This window comes from Girardinichthys multiradiatus, chromosome 4, assembly GCF_021462225.1.
Source record: "Girardinichthys multiradiatus isolate DD_20200921_A chromosome 4, DD_fGirMul_XY1, whole genome shotgun sequence".
Taxonomy (NCBI): Eukaryota; Metazoa; Chordata; class Actinopteri; order Cyprinodontiformes; family Goodeidae; genus Girardinichthys; species Girardinichthys multiradiatus.
The window spans coordinates 2339493-2361153 of NC_061797.1; the positions used below are offsets into that span (position 1 = coordinate 2339493).

Below are 21661 nucleotides of genomic sequence, written 5' to 3' on the forward strand. Positions count from 1 at the left end.
TGACCACAGGGTGATGTTGTTCGCACAACCAATGGAAACGTAAAATTATGTGATGGATGGATGGATGGATGATCCAATTGCTGTTCCAAATAATGATATACAATGTTTCATTGTGTGTTCTATGTGTAATACCCTTTATTAGACTGTATATTAATGAATCGGTGTTATTGTACCGACATGATAATCAATCCAATCCTTTCATTTTAAAATAATGTAGAGGATGGTCCATTTACTGAAAGGCTATGCTTTAGCTCCTTCTTTCACCATTGTATGTCTCCCTAAAACAGTATATAGCTTTTATGCTATTTAAAGTCAGTATTTTCCTATTGGCATAAGGGTGATCTTAACACTGATTTGCAGGGAAGACTTTGAAAAAAAGTAATTGTGTTTTCTGTCTGTTTTTGTGCAGATTGATTGGGATGTCATAGCGCTGATGGATGACGCAACTCTGGCAAATTACATCCCTTCCTATGGAGACCGAATTGCCCTCTTCAATTTCTGCAAAAGCAAACAACCACTCTCAAAAAGAAAACAGGGTCTTCTGCCAAGAGTTCCCCTCTCAGAGTGAGAGACACAGTTCCTGAAATGTCAGATTTGGATGACCTAGTCAGACTCTACTTCAGACTTTCTTTCAGTAACAAAGAAATACTTGCAATTTTAGCACACAGTCATCAGACTATAATAAGTGTTCGAACTCTAAAGAGAATTTGTAAAAGACTTGGGCTGTTCTGAAGGAAGAATCAGTCAGACCTGGAAGAAGTGATGGTCTTTGTCCAACAAGAAATCATGACCAGTGGTCAGATGCAAGGTTATCGATGGCTACATCTTCGTGCAGTTCAATGTGGAATTGTGGTGTCACAAGATACTGTAAGACGCATAATTAAATTGGTTGACCCACAAGGTGTGGAACTAAGACGAGCTCGACAATTGAGAAGACGTCAGTACAACTGCAAAGGACCAAATGCACTTTGGCACATGGATGGCTATGATAAACTAAAACTATATGGCATTGCTATTAGTGGCTGCATAGACGGTTTTAGCCGCTATGTTTTATGGATGGAGGCTTATGTCACAAACAATGACCCTAAATTGATTGCAAGTTATTTTCTGAAAACAGTTTCATGCATCAATGGATGTCCAGAGAGGATACGTGCTGACAGAGGCACAGAAAATAGATGTGTCGAACAAATGCAGATGTTTCTGCGGAGAAACCACAGACAGTTTTGCAGGGGATAAAAGTTTCGTTTATGGAAGAAGTACAGCCAACCAACGCATAGAAGGGTGGTGGGCTACCCTCCGCAAACAAAGTTTGGATGAGCTTATTTCAAACCTTTCAGGATGATGGTCACTTCACCGGAGACTTTTTGGACAAAAATCTTATCCAATTCTGCTTTCTTAATCTTATTCAGGTAAAAGGGTGTACACATGTTCTGTAATGTCTGTTTCAAAAGTTGAACATGTAAATGTTCTGGTAGTGTTTTTAGAAATATCAAAAGGTCTTTTGTGAATAAAATGAGTTTATTTTCATTTTAATAATTTGATGGAATTTATTTTATCATTAGACATAACTACACCTTTCTCAGCACATGTGCATGGGACAAATTTGTTTTTATTGCCAAATGTTTTAAATTAGTAGGGAGTCTGTTCCCCAGTGCTCCCTTGGGTCTGGTTTCAGAAAGCATTTTTATCAGTAAGTTAATGCTACATATGAAATTAGGGATCATACAGTTTAAAGTGTTGCACCTCTCTGTGTGCATGTGCTGTTTGCTGAAAGTGCTATTTTGTTGTTGTGCTTGGCATTAGAGGTCACTTTCTTTTTGTATTAATTACTTAATAAGCCCCAACCTTGGGAAAAGTTATTGTTCCATTATCTGTTTTATACATTTACACTGTGCTGTTTTTATGCAGGATGAACTTGATGACGTTGTGCACACATGGAACTCACACAAAATCAGGCCAAGTGGTGGTGCATCATCGGGTCGACCAGTAGTGATGTACTCTTTTCCAGAGCTGCACAGGGCTGAGGATAGACTGAAACCTGTTTTCATGGAGGAGATCATTGTGTGCATGGAAGAGTGTACACCAAAAGGCCAATATCCCTGCGATGAAACAGTGTTTGAACTTTGTTGTCTGCTTATGGTAGAAAATGAATGGAATGCCCCAAGAGATCCACTTGTTGCTGCTGATCTGTATATAAGGTTAAGAGAAAAAATACTCCAAAGTGTTTCAGAAATTTCTGTAGTCAAAAAGAGAAAAAACAGTGTTTCTGTTTATCTTGATTATGTGAGTAGTTGTCATGTCTTACAGGTACCCTATATGCAGGTATTCTTGCTTTGTATCAAATGAAAGACATTTTGGGGGCAAGCAAACATGTCATTTTTTACATCATTCTGTCAGAATATTAATGGTTATTACTGGTATAATGTAAATGCTGTGTTTTGATATGAGTTTAGTCTTTCAGCTACCATTTTACTGATCAAAGTAAAAAAATGTTTGGTTGACATCTTGTCCCAATATATAGTTTTTTTTTTACTTTTACACTCAGTCATTAGAAGTAGCAATGCTCATTTCTTGTCAAATATAGATAGTGTGATGTGATCATCAGTTATGTAACAAATTCTTCTAACTAGCTATGCTTTCAGCTGCATAAACAAATGTATTTTTTCTTCTAACACAATTCTGTATTGTTAAATAAAATCCAATGACAATGTATGTGTGAAATGTGAATTAAATGGCAGTACGAGTACAGCAAAAAGGATATTATAAAATTTGTAAACCTGCCTTCCATTAAATATAAACATCACTGTTTTGTTGCCAGGCATTTGTGAAGTATAAACTCACTAGCTATCCGTTGCATTCTGTTGCCAACTTTTTTTCTTACTATTCATGACTGGCAATCCAGATCGATATTTGTAAGCCTTGTGTGTATAAGCAAATTACCCATGCATTAACTCGGGGAGGAGGGGCAAGTTCAGCCCTCGAGAGCTACTGTCCTTCATCTTTTAGGTGGATCCCTTCTCCATCATACCTGAATAAAATGAATAGCTTGTTATCAAGCCTCTTCAGGGCTTCCCTGCACCTATGTGACAAAACAGTGCCCAAAAGAAGTTCCAAGTTATTGTCCCATTAAGTCTGAAACCATTTGCAATTATCAAATGTGTATCTAACTTTTTCTAATGACATGTTAAAGACAAATAAATGGCATTCAGCACTGTTACTGAGTTCTTTTGAATTCTGATTCCATTCTCTTCATTTTCTCACAATACATGATTTACCTTAGGGTTATTCATTATCCTGTAAAGTTAAATATTTCTCAATTAAATTAGCTGATCACAGTCTTTAATTTGGTCGATGAAAGCCAAGCCACATGTTAAATTTTTCTTTCATTTACAGCCAACACATATTAAAAGCCGGAGGTAAGGGGATAGATTTGACGCCTGTTCAAATGGATAAGGAGCTAGATCAACATATTAAAAACCATGATAGAATTTTATTTTAAAGTAACATTTATTAGCAAAATTTTACAAGAAACATTTTCTTGCTAATCCCAACAACGTGGCCATTAGAATGAGCCAACCTTTAAAAACAGAAACTAGATCTAATACAACCCTGTGTTATACATCAGTGACAGTGTAAAACATTAACACTATTGCTCTTGTGGTATCAAAAATAACAAGTCATCTAGGGTGTAGAGATAAAACAAGTGCTAATTGTTGAGGAAATGCAGAAACAAAAATTGGATATCTTCTGTTCACCGAGCACTGCACTGCATTGTATACTTTCTATTTATAACATTAGAAACCAGTACATTTCTTCAAAACAGACTGAATCCATTATGCAGTGGATTATTGGTGTATGAGAAACACACATGCTTAGAATCAATATGACATTTAGAAAATACTGGAAAATATATAAATATATTTTCTGTAACTTTCAATTGTACTTTAACAGCAAATACTAAAAATTGAAACCTCAGCTTAACTTAGCTAACAATTGCATAAACTGTAAAGAAACATACTGTCAGACATGACTAATTCAAATATGTAAAATTGTACAGATAACATTTACAATGTAACAATGTTTGAGTTTTATCCAGACCCAATAATAAAATATCTGGATTAATTAAGTCTGACTCCTTACTTACAAGAGTATTTGATTTAGCTAAACTGCTACAAAACATGAGGCACTAAAGAAGCTTAAAAAAGAAGCTTCATTACATTTTCTTTAGATCTCTTGAAATAATTTTTCCTGTTGCTGCTACAGGTTTCTTTCATGCAGCAGGAGAACTCAGATCTGGTGAAGACAGCTCTGGATATAGTAATAAACAGTGTAAAACTCATTCTTTTTTTTTACCACTTCATTGTGTCGTGTGAAACTAGGAATGATAAAAGAAACTGGAATAATTGCAGTCAAAACTGGTCTTCTGACATAAATGGACAATTACTCAGATTTGTTTTAAACAGGCGTAATTTTCATAAGTTCAAAATACATATTCTTTATGTCTCTTTGCAGCTCTGCTCTAGTCTGCATGAACCATTCAAATGTAGTGGATTGCAGTAGCTGTCTAAACAATGTCCATTACCCAGACATTACTTTCAAGAACGGCATTAAATTCAGAACGGAAGTCTGGGAAATTTTCATAGTTGTCAGCTATTTGCAGAATACTTCCACATGTGTGACCCACTGGTCTTCTTGTGAATGCCGTCATATCTTGAAATTCCACAAAAATACTGTTTGTTACTATAAGATCAGATCCAGTGCAGAATCGCATACATTTCTGAAGTTTAATGTCATCCAGCTCTCTGATGAATCTTTTGAGATGATTTCCCACATCTTTTTGCTTTGGAGACAAATCCTCAGCAAATTTCAGCAGTTGGCAGACTTTTTTTGATGTTGGTTGCAGGTCTGAGAACAACTTGATCAGTGCCTCTGGACTGAGGGAAATATGTGGATAGATGATCTCTCTCCAGCAGTCAATGACAAACATTGGTTTTTGGACAAGCTCTTTGTGTGCTATTTCATCAAGGATTGTAGGAAGAGACTCGGCAGTTATTCTTTTTCTACAGCCATAACTGTCAAGAACCTCCACAAGATCATCTTGGTCAACAGCAGAAAAATTCTTGACTGCTTCCCTCAAAACCTCACATTCTTGGCTGCTGACAAACTGTAGAAAATGTGCTTTAAGATCGCTGTAAACGCTACTGAAAAGCACTTGTTCAAGAAAAGGGATTGCAAGTTTATTTGGAAAATACTGACAGTCTTGGTAACCTTTCAAAAGTATTCGTCCAACTGCCTTCCATTTTTCAGCAGGAAAATCATGGCGAATGAAGGGCACTTTAACTGTTGTACCGAGGGTGCATCGCTCATAGAATTCATTCCAGAAGCAGGTGAGAACATCTCTTAGTATCCCTGAGCCACTGCCTGCTTCTTCTGTGTTGTCTGGAAGTATGCGCTTCACATTCAGTGTTTTTCTCATAATATCTGAATCAGAGAAAGCAGTAATAATGTCATGTAAAGTGTTAGTATGATGTACAGTGATTGTTATTGCATCATCTGGATTAGCTAAACTGAGGGGTACAAGAAAACCCTCATAGATTAATGTGTCTTCTGTATCTTCCTCAGCATTAAGAATGGGACCAAAAGTAATTTCTGAATCATCTGAAGGTTCTAAACCAGGGTGGGCATCAACAGAAGAACTCCTGACTTCCCACGTTTGCAATGGATTAATTTCACTGCTACTGCTTTCCAAGACAAATATGACTTCGGATGTCTCGCTGTCATCTTCTTCAGGAACTTTTGGCTTTGTTGCAATGTAGAAGCGTAACATTGTCAGCCTCGCTGCTTCATACATATTGCCAATCGTCAGGCAGGTGTCATCAGTAAGGTGGTTCTGTTTAAAGTCCCAAACCTCAAACTCAAAATCTGTCTCAGGACCCTTAGGAGACATGCCATCAGGAAAAAAAAGTTTCTTTCCTTCATGAAGAATATCTTTTAATTCAGAATCGGTGGCCATTTGAATTTTTCTAGTCCCACCTCCCTGTTTCGCTCTCACCTGTTTGGTTATTTTTCCATCAGTATGTATCCTTTGGACTTTCCTTTTTGGTTTTCATTTTCTCACGAAGCTTCTGCAGAAGACCCTGTTTTCTTTTTGAGAGTGGTTGTTTGCTTTTGCAGAAATTGAAGAGGGCAATTCGGTCTCCATAGGAAGGGATGTAATTTGCCAGAGTTGCGTCATCCATCAGCGCTATGACATCCCAATCAATCTGCACAAAAACAGACAGAAAACACAATTACTTTTTTTCAAAGTCTTCCCTGCAAATCAGTGTTAAGATCACCCTTATGCCAATAGGAAAATACTGACTTTAAATAGCATAAAAGCTATATACTGTTTTAGGGAGACATACAATGGTGAAAGAAGGAGCTAAAGCATAGCCTTTCAGTAAATGGACCATCCTCTACTTTATTTTAAAATGAAAGGATTGGATTGATTATCATGTCGGTACAATAACACCGATTCATTAATATACAGTCTAATAAAGGGTATTACACATAGAACACACAATGAAACATTGTATATCATTATTTGGAACAGCAATTGGATCATCCATCCATCCATCCATCACATAATTTTACGTTTCCATTGGTTGTGCGAACAACATCACCCTGTGGTCAAAGTTCAAGGCGGCTGTGCTCCCCAACCAGCAATTTTAGTTTTACTGTTTTATAAGAAACATTAATGAGTGTATTAAGTTTGATTTAGTGAACTGTAGCCCACCATTTCCGCACCTTGGCGATAACTGCACTGACAACAATGAGGGTAGCTCAGAGTATAAAATGTAATTTAAGTCTTGAGCTGGCACATAAAACACAGAGCAGGAAAATTATTTTGTGATTCTGACATTTTAACAAGTTTGTATATTTTTCCGACATTGTACCACTAACATAGCCTATATATAGTTATTTGCACAACATTAGTTGGTGCTAGCGAATGGTTTGAGAGGATCTTTAGTCAACCACAATCAGAACAACAATCGGGGATCGGCAGCTGTTTATGCAAGCCATCCATTTTCCTGATTAATATATATAAACATGTATTTCACCTTCAATTTCATTCAAGTTTCTCTCCTCTGCTGTACGAAACGTTACTCAATTGAACGCATCAAATACATTTTTCATGTTGGCAGGTGGTTAGCGTCTATAATTCAACTACTGGTTAATTTCCTTGGAAAACATTCAACACAAAGAACAATAAAATAAAACACAACCAACACTTTTGGGATAATTCCAGCAATCAGCAGCTAATAACCCTATATTCAATGCGTGTGATGTAACATTGTGGAACACGTTTATTCCTCCTAACGATGTAAGCTAACAAACATGCTAACAGCTCGTTCCGTTTTGGACACTAAACTAACTCTGTTGTTTTACTCACCTTCTGCTCTTCCAATAATGAAATGGCATCTTCAGGAAGCCGTCGGCCACGTAAAAAGTCACTTAAATCTGACATGTTCCCCAAGATTGCTGGACGTTCCCCTGCACGACTCACATCTCAGGCGATGAAGCTGGTTGCACCCAGATGCTTCCAGGTGCTCACCTGCATTAAAGTCAACATTCTGAGAAAAAAGTCAGAATTCTGAGATTAAAGTCAGAATTCTGAGAAAAATGTCAGAATTCTGAGATTAAAGTTAGAATTCTGAGATTAAAGTCAGAATTTTATTTTATTTTTTTAGTGGCCCTAATACTCTTCCGTAGTATTTGACACTAAATCAGATAAGAAGTCTGACAACTGATCAAAACATTGAGAATAAGGGCCTGGTGGACAGTACAAAACATCAAACAGAAGTGGTTTTAGTACTTTGCAATTTGGATGAGGAAAAGCAAGGGTTAAATATTCAAAAGAGTAGTAGCTGTCAATTGGTTCTGGGATTAATCAATAAATCGGGCTGGTTGCTGCTCCTCCTTGCCCAGTATTTCTAGGTATGTGGAAATGTAGACAATTAGGAGTTGACTCATTTGTTGTAACATAATCCTCTTGCTGCAGCCAGGTTTCTGTGAGAAAATAAATCAATCTGATTGTCACAAAACAAGTCATTAACTAAGAAAGTCTTTGGAGAGATCTTATGTTCAATAAGCCACATTTAATTGTTTTTCTTTTCTGTCTGAGTTCTATTTATTTTTGTGAGATTTTCATGGTTTTCTCTTTTTAGATTATTTTTTAATCTATTTAATTTTGGCCATGGGCAAGACACTGTCTTAATACGGTAATGAGTGGGTAGCAATACAGAAGCTGCAAAGAGGAGTGTTAAAACTATGACCCTGCTTCCTGGTCTGAACACTGGGATGTTGGGAGTTTTGGAGAACTAATAAATTTGGCCAGATTGCTAGAAAGAAGAGCAGCTCCATCCAAATTGGGATGGATGCCGTCTCTCCGGATCAGATCAGGTTTTCCCCAAATTGTTTGCCAATTATCAATGTAGCCCAGGTCACTTTCAGGACACCAGCTAGACAGACAGCGGTCCGACATTTGGCTAACTTACACACTGAAGCAACACTAACTTTGGTGACCTCCGATTGGCGTGAATAACAATCTTCCTGTATTTATGCTTATCCTTAGCAAGCAGTTTCAGGTAGGATCAGATGTTGCCTGTTCTGGCTCCTGGCAAACATTTGACTATGGTTGCTGGTGTCTCTAGTGCCACGTTTCTGATTATTGAGCAGCCACTTACCAGAGTTGGCTTCTCAGTGGGCGCGACACTGAGTGGGGAAAATCAGTGAGAAACGCAGACGGGTTGGTGGTGACCTGTGGGCTGGGATCTAGACCTATGGTTTATGCGTACCGTCACCCAGCCGGCCCGAGGTCCAAGCTGCGCGGGCTCTGCTGAAGGACTTGCTACAGGGAGCTGCCCTCGGTGGCTCCACATTGGCTAGGGGGCCTCAGCTATTTGCCATTTACTTAAGCTATCTGCTCCTCTCCATATGTCCAGAGCATGCTGCACACACACACAATCTCTCCATTAAGCAGGTATATCTGCATCAAAAAAGTGCGAAATCAAAGAGAAGTGTAACATGTACACCAGGCGCACATACACACACCAACACCCAACTACATCCATACATACATGACAATTGGAAGAAATAACCCCTGGGACTGTGCAACAGATTTTTTTTTTTATTACTTCTTTGCATTGAAAAATCCATTGATGATGAAAAAGCATTGCTGGTTCAAAAACATATGCTGTGATTGAATTAAATTTCAAAATCAGGATCCTGAGCTACAACAGCAACAATAGTATACTATACATTGTTTAAACTGGAAGATTAGGTTTATTCTTCACATGCTCAAGTCAGCAATCTATATCATGGCTAAATGTACTTATTGTAGGTGCAATATTCAAATTAACACTAATTAGCGCTGATTAACAGGAAAAACACAAATAATTATTTTATAGAATTAGATATAAAAATCAGACATAAAAGGGTTAATGGCCTTTTACTATTAGCATATAAATAACAATACAAGTCATTACAACAGACACATTTAATCCATATGTATATTTTTAATGTTCAGAAAAAAACAAAAATATAATTCTGTAAATTCTTTGAAGATGACCAAGAGTAGTAATGTCATTTTTTTAAGCTATCATCCTTTTTTGGAAGGGAACCATGACCTCCAGTCAGTTCTGCTGTCTTTGGTTATTTCACAAGCCAATGTGTCCTGCAAAATTGTTTTCTGCACTATTAAGGTCTAGAGATTATCATAGGTCCTTTTTACGTCAAAGTTAAGAATCGAGTCTTTCGTGCCAAGTCCAAGTCAAGTCTTGCCCCTTTCCGTTCCAAGTCTGAGGGAAATATTTACCATTTATATGTATGACTAAAGTGTGTCTCAAGTCCAAGACTTACACTCAAGTTCTGATCTCCTCTTTGGTCTTAATCTATAAGATAAGTCTCTGACCCAGGATCTTGCGGTTGATCTCAGCCAAGGCCACAGAAAAGACAAAGGCCTTTTCATCAGAAAGACTGGCATATATGTCCACTTCCTTTTCTTGCTTTTCTGTAAATACAAAAACACAATACATTAAGATCTTTTTGGCAATAATTAATCATTGGATTAATTGGATTTCGATCAGTACAGTGTAGATATTAAGCTTTCCGAAGTTTAAAAACAAATGTGGACTGGAAAACCTGGAGGTAAAAAAAAAGGGTGAGAAGTGATCACTCAGTCTCTTAAAGCACATATTAAACTCAATGTCCTTGAGCAACATCAGGCACAACAATAAGTATTGGTATGTGACACGAGGCCTAACTTTATATGTAGTATCAGTTTCCTACAATGTACAATATACATCCAACTGAATTTATAAATATCATGCACCAGACGGGTAGTATGCTATTTGGGGTTTCTTGGCCACCTTCCTCCTGTCCTCAGTACTCAATAATAGAGGAAGGAGTTTCCAGACAAACTGCTAGGGTGCAACAGTGTCTTCATAAAAAACAAATGACCTATTAGAGTGTTTAAGAGTATCTTTGAAGCCATTGAGTTGTAGAACGGGCAAACTAATCCCGCTATCGATTATTTCTTCATTAAAAATTTAAATTACAAATCTTGGCTCAGAGTGCAATAAATCCAAACATACTTCATCCTCAGTCAGGGACAATTGAAACCTGGCACAAACAGGGTTTTCGGTGGTACAATTATGCCCAAATGACTAAATACAGACGTGAATGCACTCTGAACCTTTTAAGGACAGCTTGGCTCAGACCACCTCCAGAGGTGTCCTCCACGTTTATTCACTTGCACACGTCAGGAACAGGTTTTGGGCAGAGTAAGCGTATGAAGAACCACAGTGAAGTGTGTTACAGGTTTAATTCTTTGGACGGCAAGCCATCTGGGTAATATGTATGTATTGGGCCCAGCAATGCGAGGGAACAAGGACTGAAATACACAAAGAACAAGAGACCGGTAAAAACTCTGAATCCCAGAATGCACAGTATTTACGTATTTTCATGACAGCTCCCAGAAAAAAGGAGTTTCACACTGGGAATCCCCGTGACATCATTAAGCTACAAAAAACTGTGCACAGTGAGTTCCTCCTCTTTGCTGCAGTCCCCCAAAGGCTGCATTGTGGTTGTGAATGTCTTGATCTTACTGGCCAATAAACGAATGCATTTTCGAAGACACCTCGGATCCAAGTTAAAGTACAATCTCATATTTGTGTAACCGGTGACTGAACTCCAGCCAAAAAAAGGACTAGCCACCTGAAACTATCTGAGCTTCTATTCTTGAGACTACACGTCGTTTCAAGGCACTTTACAAAGTCAACTCAATCCAATCATACAGAGTTTGAAGCTGTCAAACAGTGAAGTCAGATTTAGTTTATTATTCAAATTGGTTAAAAAGGTTTTCTATCTAAGGAAACCTAGCAGATGGCATCGTGTCAGTGACTTGCAGCATTCACCCCTCCTGGCAGAGATTTTTCAATTAAATTTTACACATTTATTTCTCAATATCTGAACTTAAATGAATATATACTAAAACAATATCCAACTGTTTGTATTGTAACATTGCAGTTGTTTTAAAAATTTCTTCTCCCATGTTGCTGGCTGCAGACGATGAGACGGTAACAGATGCAGGCGTGCCATTGCCGCCAAATGCAGGAGTTGTAGCTGTATATCTGTAGCTGACAAAAATTTTGCATCCTTCAGCCTTGCAAAAAATGTTGTGCTTAACCAAGTCCTTCAGATTAGAAGTATTCCCACTGCTGGCCTTGCACTTTGCGTCACAAATATTGCAGTGACCGTAATCTGTATCGCATCAAAAAGTGGAGCCATAGCTTTGAGTGCTTTCCATCAGCCACGATTGACGATACCAGCGGCTACTGACGTCATTATGCTCGTGTGTGCAATGCTGTGTTTATGTCCGGCATGGAAAATCACCCACTCTTCCACTCCCTCAGTGTCAAAACGACGCGTTTAGGTACAGAAACATGGTACCGTTTGATTTTACGTGAATCAGTGCTAGATAGCACAGACGGAACCTATAAAAGTACAGAATTCGGTACCCATCCCTATTAATGTGTGTATTAAAGGTGTAAATGGGGTCCTTGAGTATATTGCTTACCAGTTCTCAAAGTTTGAACATCCATTTCATTAGTCCAAAAGGTTTAAATAAGCATTCCATCATAATGCAACATTCAAACACAGTTTAGTCCTTCAAACTAGCAAAACTGGTCACCTGGATGAAAGCTTATACCTTTGTACAAACCTGCCCAACACAAACAAGTAACACCTACTGGTCCAATTTAGGCCTAACATTTAATTCAAAATGAATTCTATAGAGTGCACTGAGTCACTGCTAGATATGTCAGTCAGACTCTCGACCCAGAACTTTTGAGTTTTTCCAGTAAAAACCGTTGACTTATAAAAGTACTAAACCATAGAAGCAAACATTTAACAATACATAGAATTTCCTACAAATTAAATAGATGTGAACCTGATAGATTTTACCCTTCTCTTCTTCCTGTTTCCTCAGGCCCACAGTCTTTGGGCGACCACGGCCTCGCCGGATGTTATCCGACTGACTGTTGACTCGGGGTCTCCTGTGGTTTTCAGAGTCAGTGGTTAGAGGAGAGCCAATCCTCTCTCTGCGAATGCGCTCAGTTCTCCTGCGCTTAAAGTCCAGTTTGTCTAAAATAAAAACATGTCCAATCAGTGTCAGTGTCAGTCAGTGTCTCTCTCTCTCTCTCTCTCTCTCTCTCTCTCTCTCTCCTTACCTCCAATAGCAGGTGACGGACACTCACTGAGTTTAGCATTTAAAAGTTTTCTGCTGATAAACACATATCCACATGGACAGGACTTGCAGGCAACTGGAATCTACAAAAGATTATGATCTGTTACATGATGTATCTAATCAATCAATCATTTACATACAGAGTGGAGACTGAATTCAAAAGACATCGGAAAGGTTCGGCTTAGTAGAACCTGGCCTGTTTAATTGCTGTATGATCCTGGCCACCATGCTGCTCGGTTTCAGAGTGTTGGCAGTATTCTTTTTTTTTTTTTATTATTTGTATTTTGTTTTTTTTCAAAGGGTAAATGTTACAGTAGACACACATAAAAGGTCATTTTAATAATACCCACTTTGGTCAGACTTGACTGTCTTTGAGTGCAGATGCTCTTAAAATGACCAATATTTTTGTAAGCAAACAAAAACTATGTATACAATAAAAACAAATATAAAACAAAACACAAAACTTTTATGTTTTAAATTTTAATGCCCCTAACCTTGGATTTATGTTCAGTTTCAAATGAGAGCTCAATTATTCATTACCTATAATAGCTTGTATTGGAAGACTCGATGTCAATCTTTCCTCAATATCTTTCTAACTTGCAGAATAATTTGGATGACATAAATTTATCAAACCCTCAGTTTTTGCGGCTTGAAAATAACTTTTTAGACATGAAATAGTCAAGTCACTGTACTGTACTGTATTTTATTTTTGGTTTGGCCCCCTGCCCTATAGATTATCTGAATTTTAGGTTAAACACCAACACAATGTGGTACACAATTGGGAAGACAATTAGAAAGAAGAAAATTATACATGATCTCAGATGTTGGTTAATAGAATATTGGGGAGAAACAGCATCATGAAGTCCAAGGAACACACCAAACAGGTCAGGGATAAAATTCTGGAGAAGTTTGAAGCAGGCTTAGGCAAGAAAAAGATTTCCCAAGCTTTGAACATCTCATGGAGCTCTGTTCAATCCATCATCCAAAAATAGAAAGAGTATGACACAACTGTAAACCTACCAAGACAAGGCCGTCCACCTAAACCTACAGGCTGATCAAGTAGAGCACTGATCAGAGATGCAGCCAAGAGGCCCATGGTGACTCTAGATGAACTGCAGAGATCCACAGCTCAGGCTCAGGTGGAGGAATCTGTCCATAGGACAACTATTAGTCGTGCACTGCACAAATATGGCCTTTATGGAAGAGAAGCAAGAAGAAAGCGATTGTTAAAAGAAAACCATAAGAAGACCCTTTGCAGTTAGCCAGAAGCCATGTTGGGGAACAGCAAACATGTGGAAGAAGGTGCTTTGGTCAGACGAGACCAAAATTGAACTTTTGAATGCAAAACGCTGTGTGTGGTGGATAACTAACACTGCACATCACTCTGAACACACCATCCCCTAGTGTCAAATGTGGTGGTGGCAGCATCATGCTCTGGGGGTGCTTCTCTTCAGCAGGGACAGGGAAGGAGGTCAGAGTTGATGGGAAGATGGATGAAAACAAATGCAGGGCAATCTTGGAAGAAAACCTGTTGGAGTCTGCAGAAGACTTGAGACTGGGGTGGAGGTTCACCTTCCAGCAGGACAACGACCCTAAACATAAAGCCAGGGCTACAATGGAATGGTTTAGAACAAAACATATTCATGTATTAAAATGGCCCAGTCAAAGTCCATATCTAAACCCAATTGAGAATCTGTGGCAAGATCTGAAAACTGCAGTTCACAAACGCTGTCCATCTAATCTGACTGAGCTGTTTTGCAAAGAAGAATGAGCAAAAATTTCAGTCACTGGTTGTGCAAAGCTGGTAAGAAATACCCTAAAAGACTTGCAGCTGTAATTGCAGCAAAAGTGGTTCCACAAAGTTAAATTCAATTCAGTTTATTTATATAGCGCCAATTCACAACACATGTTGTCTCAAGGCACTTCACAAAAGTCAGGTACATACTGTACATTCCAATTAATCCTAACCATTGAACAGTGCAGTCAGATTCATGTATTATTCATTTGTATAAAACGTTTTTCTATCTAAGGAAACCCACCAGATTGCATCAGTGACTTGTAGCATTCACCCCTCCTGGATGAGCATGTAGCAAAAGTGGAAAGTCACTGGGGTTAACTTTGCAGCAATCCCTCATACTGAGCACGCATGTAACGACAGTGGACAGGAAAAACTCTCTTTTAACAGGAAGAAACCTCCAGCAGAACCAGGCTCCGTTTGAGTGGCCATCTGCCCCGACCGATTGAGGGTCATGGAGTGTTGAGTAATGTGACATTATGTGTAAATGTTCAAGGGGTATGAACCATTTTACAAGCCACTGTACCCTGAAATGAGATGCTGTCATTCACCAAACATGAAAAGCTAGATCTAACATTTTGGGGACAAGCATGTTTTTCAATTGATGTAAAAATAGAGACTGTGTAACCTGAAAGCTTTTCTAAAGGGGATGTACAGTAAAATTAGACAATATTTGATCAGTATCACATGGTCTACATTTAAGTTGTAGTTGTGTTCTTTCTCCTTCTGTTGAAAACTGACTTGTAATAATAGACACAGTTACATATTGTTTATTTATTAGTTATGATTCGGTTTTAAAGGGAACATATTGATTGGAAATATATTTTAAAGTATTTGTGGAAGTTTCTTTAATAGTATGTAAACTACATCATATGTGCCTTTTCCCTTATCAGGGAATGATTTTTAATGTCAGAGTTTTCAAAACTAACCAACCAGTAGCTCCTAAAGATAAGGCGACACTCCTGTATCTGACTGCAGAAAGAACAATCAGAGGTTTTACAGGACTTTAGGACCTGCTTTTCTCTGTCCTTCTACCAATTAAACTGCACATTTATAAGCAACACGCATTTTCTTAAGTAAGATTCTTTAGAAGCAACTAAACTGTGTCATTATTTGGGCTGTTACCAACAAGGCTCTAAACAATAACGAAAATGTTAGCTTACGCGTTTGAAAGCATAGAATGTACATCTCAACATCTACAAACGGAAGAAATAGGTTCGACTTTGCCCTTGGAAAACGTCTCTAGGTCTGTCCCTCAAGACAAAAGTTCACTCCAGCCATTGAACGGTAGAAAACAATTTAAAATATAATTTTAAACTGAGCAGAGATGTGTTGAACATAAAATTTCCTTCGGCTGCATGCCGTGTTTGGGGAAGAGACTAGGTGGGATCCAGATTTTCTGCTGATCCTGAGCCCATTTTGTATTTATTCAGCCTGCAATTATGAAGTTCTTTCTGAATGCGGACAAAATCAGAATCAAATATTCTGTTGAACACAAACTGACCTGTTGGTCACATTCAGGACAGGATTTAGTTGCCATTTTAACCTTCTTTGTTTTGTGGGCCGACATGGTCCGTTAGTTCCGCAGAGACAAGAAGAGCTGAGCCGGAGTCAGACCGCTCTCTTCAAAGGTGCAACGGCCGGACCGGACCTAATAATCCCGCAGCAACACTCGGCCATGGAGTAAAAAAACACAAGACTGATATTCTCCCCGCTCTAAAACCATGATCAGATGCATTCTTTTTCTTCTTCTGGTGTCTTAAAATGAATGGCAGGACAGTTATAAGATGCATCACCGCCTCCTACTGGACTAGAGTGTGGACAGGAAATCGGGAAAAAAATGTGTTCTAATGGAGTTGAGTTTTTCAGAAATCTTGATCGTTTATTTCAATTCCAAAATCCGTTCCAAAACGATGTTCTCTTGTAGTTAAGATTCAATCTGTTGAGTGCTTTTTAAGCTGTTTTTTTCCTGTTCATATGCATTGCTCTCCATGAAAACATACCTACGTCTACAGCTACATCCCAAAACATTACAATATTGCGTAAAAGTGCAATATTCTTTTGCCCGTCAGGTCAAGTTTATTTATATAACGCTTTTCAGCAACAAGGCACTAAAGGCGCTGTACAAGAGGAAAAACATTACAAGGATGCAGAAAATCAAACAACAGAGGTAATTAAAAAAAATAAAGAGAATAGAATGATGGATAAGAAAATGAAAGGAAAGTTGGACTGAAAACTTAACTAATAATGTTTAGATAACACATTCAAAGGCCACTCTGAACAAATACGTTTTTAGTCTTGAATCGAAGCAACTTAGGTTTTAAGCGCATTTACAGTTTTCTGGGAGTTTATTCCAGATTAGTGGATCATAAGAACTAAAAGCTGCTTCTCCATGTTTGGTTCTGGTTCTGGTTCTGCAGAGTAGACTTGAGCCAGAAGACCTGAGAGGTCTGGGTGGTTGATACACTGACAACAAGTCTGTAATGTATTTTGGTGCTAAGCCATTCAGTGATTTATAGACTAACAGAAGTATTCTAAAGTCTATGAGCTACAGGGAGCCAGTGTAGGGACTTTAGAACCGGGGTGATGTGCTCCACTTTCTTAGTTCTAGTGAGGATGCGGGCAGCAGTGTTCTGGATCAACTGCAGCTGTCTGATCCACTTTTTAGACAGACCTGTGAAGACACCGTTGCAGTAATCAATTCTACTAAAGATGAACGCATGAATTAGTTTTTCAAGGTCCTGCTGAGACATTAGTCCTTTAATCCTGGAGATGTTCTTTAGGTGATAGAAGACCGACCTAGTTACTACCTTTATGTGCCTCTGAAGGTTCAGGTCTGAGTCCATCAGTACACCCAGGTTTCGAGCCTGACTGGTGGTTTCTAGCTGTATTAACTGAAGCTGTGTGCTAACTTTTAAACGCTCTTCCTTTAGTCCAAAGATTATTACTTCAGTTTTGTTTTGATTCACCTGAAGAAAATTTAGGCCCATCCATGCATTGATTTCTTCTAAGCATTTACCCAGCGATTGAATGGGCTCATGGTCACCTGGTGACATTGTAACATATAGCTGTGTGTCGTCTGCATAGTTATGATAACTTACATTGTTGTTTATTAAAATCTGAATTAGGGGTAACATGTAGATATTGAATATGAGGGGCCCTAAGATGGACTCTTGGGGAACGCCACATGTGATTTTTGTGGTTTCTGATGTAAAGTTACCTACTGACACAAAAAAGTCCCTGTCCTTCAAATAGAATTTAAACCAATCGAGTGCTGTACCAGAAAGGCCGACCCAGTTTTCCAGTCGCTCTAATAAAATGGAGTGATCAACAGTGTCGAATGCTGCACTAAGGTCCAATAACACCAGCACTGTGGTTCTTCCACGGTCTGCATTTATACGGATGTCACTGAACACCTTGACAAGGGCAGTCACTGTCCTGAGGTGAGCACGGAAGCCTGGTGAAATTGGGAAATTTAGTCAAAATCAGTTCTAGTTGGAGACAACTTTGGTACTTGCGTTGATATGGATGTGCTGACTGCCCTTCTGATATTTTGGGTTTTTTGAGTGAAGAAGTTAGCAAATTCATTGCAGGGCCTGGTAGAGTGGAGTTCAGATGCTACAGTTACAGGAGGGTTTGTTAACCTGTCGACCGTGGCAAATAATGCACGAGCATTGTTAATGTTTTTGCTGATGATCTCAGAAAAGAATAATTCCCTTGCATTTTTCAGTTGTAGGTTATAGTCTCTCTTGATAGATAATATAGTGAACCTGGAGTCCATTCTTTCGCCACCTGCATTCAGCTTTTCGACACTCCTTTTTTTCACTTCTGACTAGTGGAGCACTTCTCCACGGAGACATTTTCTTCCCAGAAATGACTTTCACTTTAATTGGAGCAATTGAATCAATGATGGAGATTTTAGAATGAAAGTTGTCTACCAGGTCATCTACAGTGTTACAGGGCAAAGTGGAGGTAGAAAAGTAAATCTGGTTAAAGGTTTCATCAGCACCGTCCTTAAAGATGCGTTTTCTTATAATGTCTCTTTGGCAAATTGAGCCATTCTTCAGCTCACTGTTGATGTCTCCTTTTTCCAGGAGAAATGGGGGCATTTCTCTGTAATTCTGGCCATTCTAATTTATTTAATTGCTGAGATCGTCCAATGAGTTGTCTACCTTGCTTTTTGGGAATGCGCCTAAAACATGCCAGGGGGGTCTGCCGGTAGGTTTATTCTCAGTGTTCTGATTGCCGGCTGAGACGTTGAGCTGGCCATCACTGTTTGGGATCATAGGCAGAGTTGAATTATTGCTATACCACATATTCACCTCCACATTCACTTCTAGTTGATGGATTTTCATCTCCAATACAGCCAATTTCTGTAAAAGTTTGTCAAAGTCCTCTGTGGTGAAGGGAGGCATCTTGTGCTGATTAGCTGGCGTCAACATGTCCTTCTTTCAGGTTCAATTATAAAAACATCAAAATCCTTTAGAAAAAAAAAATAATTCTTGGTAGTTGTTGGTAAGAAGTAGTTTTAAGTAGTTTTAGTCCAATATTTCCATAATTTTTGCTAAGAGATAAAAAGTTTGGAGTAAAAGAATGCAAGCAAGCAGGCAGAGAGGCAGAAGCGGAAAAAATTAAAACTCTTAAATAAAATCATTACACATAGAGTGACATACTTCAAGTCTTTGTTTCTTGTTATTTTGATGACAAAATTCTGTCTATAAAAATTAGAAAACTGTGAAAAAGTTAATTATTGGACTCTTGTGGTGTAAAGCCCTAATCAGCTAATTAACTCAAAACATCTGCAAAAGTTTCCTGAGCCTTTAAACAGTTTCTCAATCTGGGTCGTAGGCTACACAATCATGGGGAAGACTTTTGACTTGGCAGATGTGCAGAAAACAGTCATCAACACCCTTCACAAGGAGGGTAAGCCACAAAAAGTAATTGCTGAACAAGCTTGTTGTTGACAGAGTGTGTTCAAGCATATTAACAGAAAATTGAGTGAAAGGAAGAAGTGTGATGATGCACCAGCAACAGGGAGAACTGCAGCCTTGAAAGAATTGTCAATCGAAATCCATTCAAGAATTTGGTGGACTGAGGCTGGAGTCGGTGCATCAAGAGCCTCTACGAACAGACGAATCCTGGACATTGGCTACAAATGTTGCATTCCTCAAGTTAAGCCACTCCTGCACCAGGGACTTCAGAAACATCTTACCTGGGCTAAGAACAAAAGGAACTGGACTGTTGCTCAATGGTCCAAAGTTATGTTTTCAGATGAAAGTAACTTCTACATTTCGTTTGGAAATCAAGGTCCCAGAGTCTGGGGAAGAGTATATATATATATATATATATATATATATATATATACACTACTCCAAAAAATAAAGGGAACACTTAAACAACACAATATAACTCTAGGTAAATCAAACTTCTGTGAACTCAAACTGTCCACTTAGGAAGCAACACTGATTGACAATAAATTTCACATGCTGTTGTGCAAATGGAATAGACAACAGGGGGAAATCTTTGGCGATTAGCAAGACACACTCAATAAAGGAGGGGTTCTGCAGGTGGGGACCACAGACCACTTCTCAGTACCTATGCTTTCTGGCTGATGTTTTGGTCACTTTTGAATGTTGGTGGTGCTTTCACACTCGTGGTAGCATGAGACGGACTCTACAACCCACACAAGTGGCTCAGGTAGTGCAGCTCATCCAGGATGGAACATCAATGTGAGCTGTGGCAAGAAGGTTTGCTGTGTCTGTCAGCGTAGTGTCCAGAGCCTGCAGGCGCTACCAGGAGACAGGCCAGTACACCAGGAGACGTGGAGGAGGCCGTAGGAGGGCAACAACCCAGCAGCAGGACCGCTACCTTCACCTTTGTGCAAGGAGGAACAGGAGGAGCACTGCCAGAATCCTGCAAAATGACCTCCAACAGGCCACAAATATGCATGTGTCTGCACAAACTGTTAGAAACCGACTCCATGAGGATGGTATGAGGGCCCGACGTCCACAAATGGGGGTTGTGCTCACAGCCCAACACCGTGCAGGACGCTTGACATTTGCCAGAGAACACCAAGATTGACAAATTCGCCACTGGCGCCCTGTGCTGTTCACAAATGAAAGCAGGTTCACACTGAGCACGTGACAGACGTGACAAAGTCTGGAGACAGCATGGAGAGTGATCTGCTACCTGCAACATCTTTCCGCATGACCGGTTTAGCAGTGGGTCATTGATGGTGTGGGGTGGCATTTCTTTGGAGGGCTGCATGGCCCTCCATGTGCTCGCCAGAGATAGCCTGACTGCCATTAGGTACTGAGATGAGATTCTCAGACCCCTTGTGAGACCATATACTGGTGCGGTTGGCCCTTGGTTCCTCCTAATGCCGGACATTGCTAGACCTCATTTAGCTGGTGTGTCAGCAGTTCCTGCTAGATGAAGACATTGAAGCTATGGACTGGCCCGCCCGTTCCCCAGACCTGAATCCGATTGAGCACATCTGGGACATCATGTCTCACTCCATCCACCAACACCACAGACTGTCCAGGAGTTGGCGGATGCTTTAGTCCAGGGTTGAGAGGAGATCCTTCAGGAGACCATCCGCCGTCTTATCAGGAGCGTGCCTAGGCGTCGTAGGGAGATCATACAGGCATGTGGAGGCCACACACAATACTGAGCCTCATTTTGACTTGTTTTAAGGACATAACATCAAAGTTGGATCAACCTGTATTGTGTTTTTCCACTTTAATTTTGTGTGTGACTCCAAATCTAGGCTTCCATTGGTTAATGAATTTGATTTCCATTGATGATTTTTGTGTGATTTTGTATACACACACACCGGCCACTTTATTAGGTACACCTTGCTAGTACCGTGTTGGACTCCCTTTTGCCTTCAGAACTGCCTTAATCCTTCGTGGCATAGATTCAACGAGGTGCTGGAAACATTCCTCAGAGAGTTTGGTCCATATTGACATATCATCACACAGATGTTGCAGATTTGTCAGCTGCACATCCATGATGCATATCTCCCATTCCACCACATCCCAAAGGTGCTCTATTGGATTGAGATCTGGCGACTGTGG

At 39.3% G+C, this 21661-nt stretch overlaps 2 protein-coding genes across 2 annotated transcripts; both read right to left on the reverse strand.

Moving 5' to 3' along the window:
• Positions 1–3649: 3649 nt before the first annotated feature.
• On the reverse strand, positions 3650–7729 carry LOC124866589. The gene is made up of 2 exons (XM_047362442.1): positions 7433–7729; positions 3650–6263 (listed from the first exon to the last, which is right to left on the reverse strand). Exon 2 carries the CDS (start codon positions 6011–6013, stop codon positions 4565–4567), a length of 1449 nt encoding a protein of 482 aa, XP_047218398.1. The 5' UTR covers positions 6014–6263; positions 7433–7729; the 3' UTR covers positions 3650–4564.
• Positions 7730–9146: 1417 nt separating this feature from the next.
• Positions 9147–16375, reverse strand: c4h16orf87 (chromosome 4 C16orf87 homolog). Its single transcript, XM_047362370.1, has 4 exons — positions 16087–16375; positions 12771–12870; positions 12505–12684; positions 9147–10051 (listed from the first exon to the last, which is right to left on the reverse strand). Exons 1-4 carry the CDS (start codon positions 16150–16152, stop codon positions 9933–9935), a joined length of 465 nt encoding a protein of 154 aa, XP_047218326.1. The 5' UTR covers positions 16153–16375; the 3' UTR covers positions 9147–9932.
• Positions 16376–21661: the final 5286 nt, after the last annotated feature.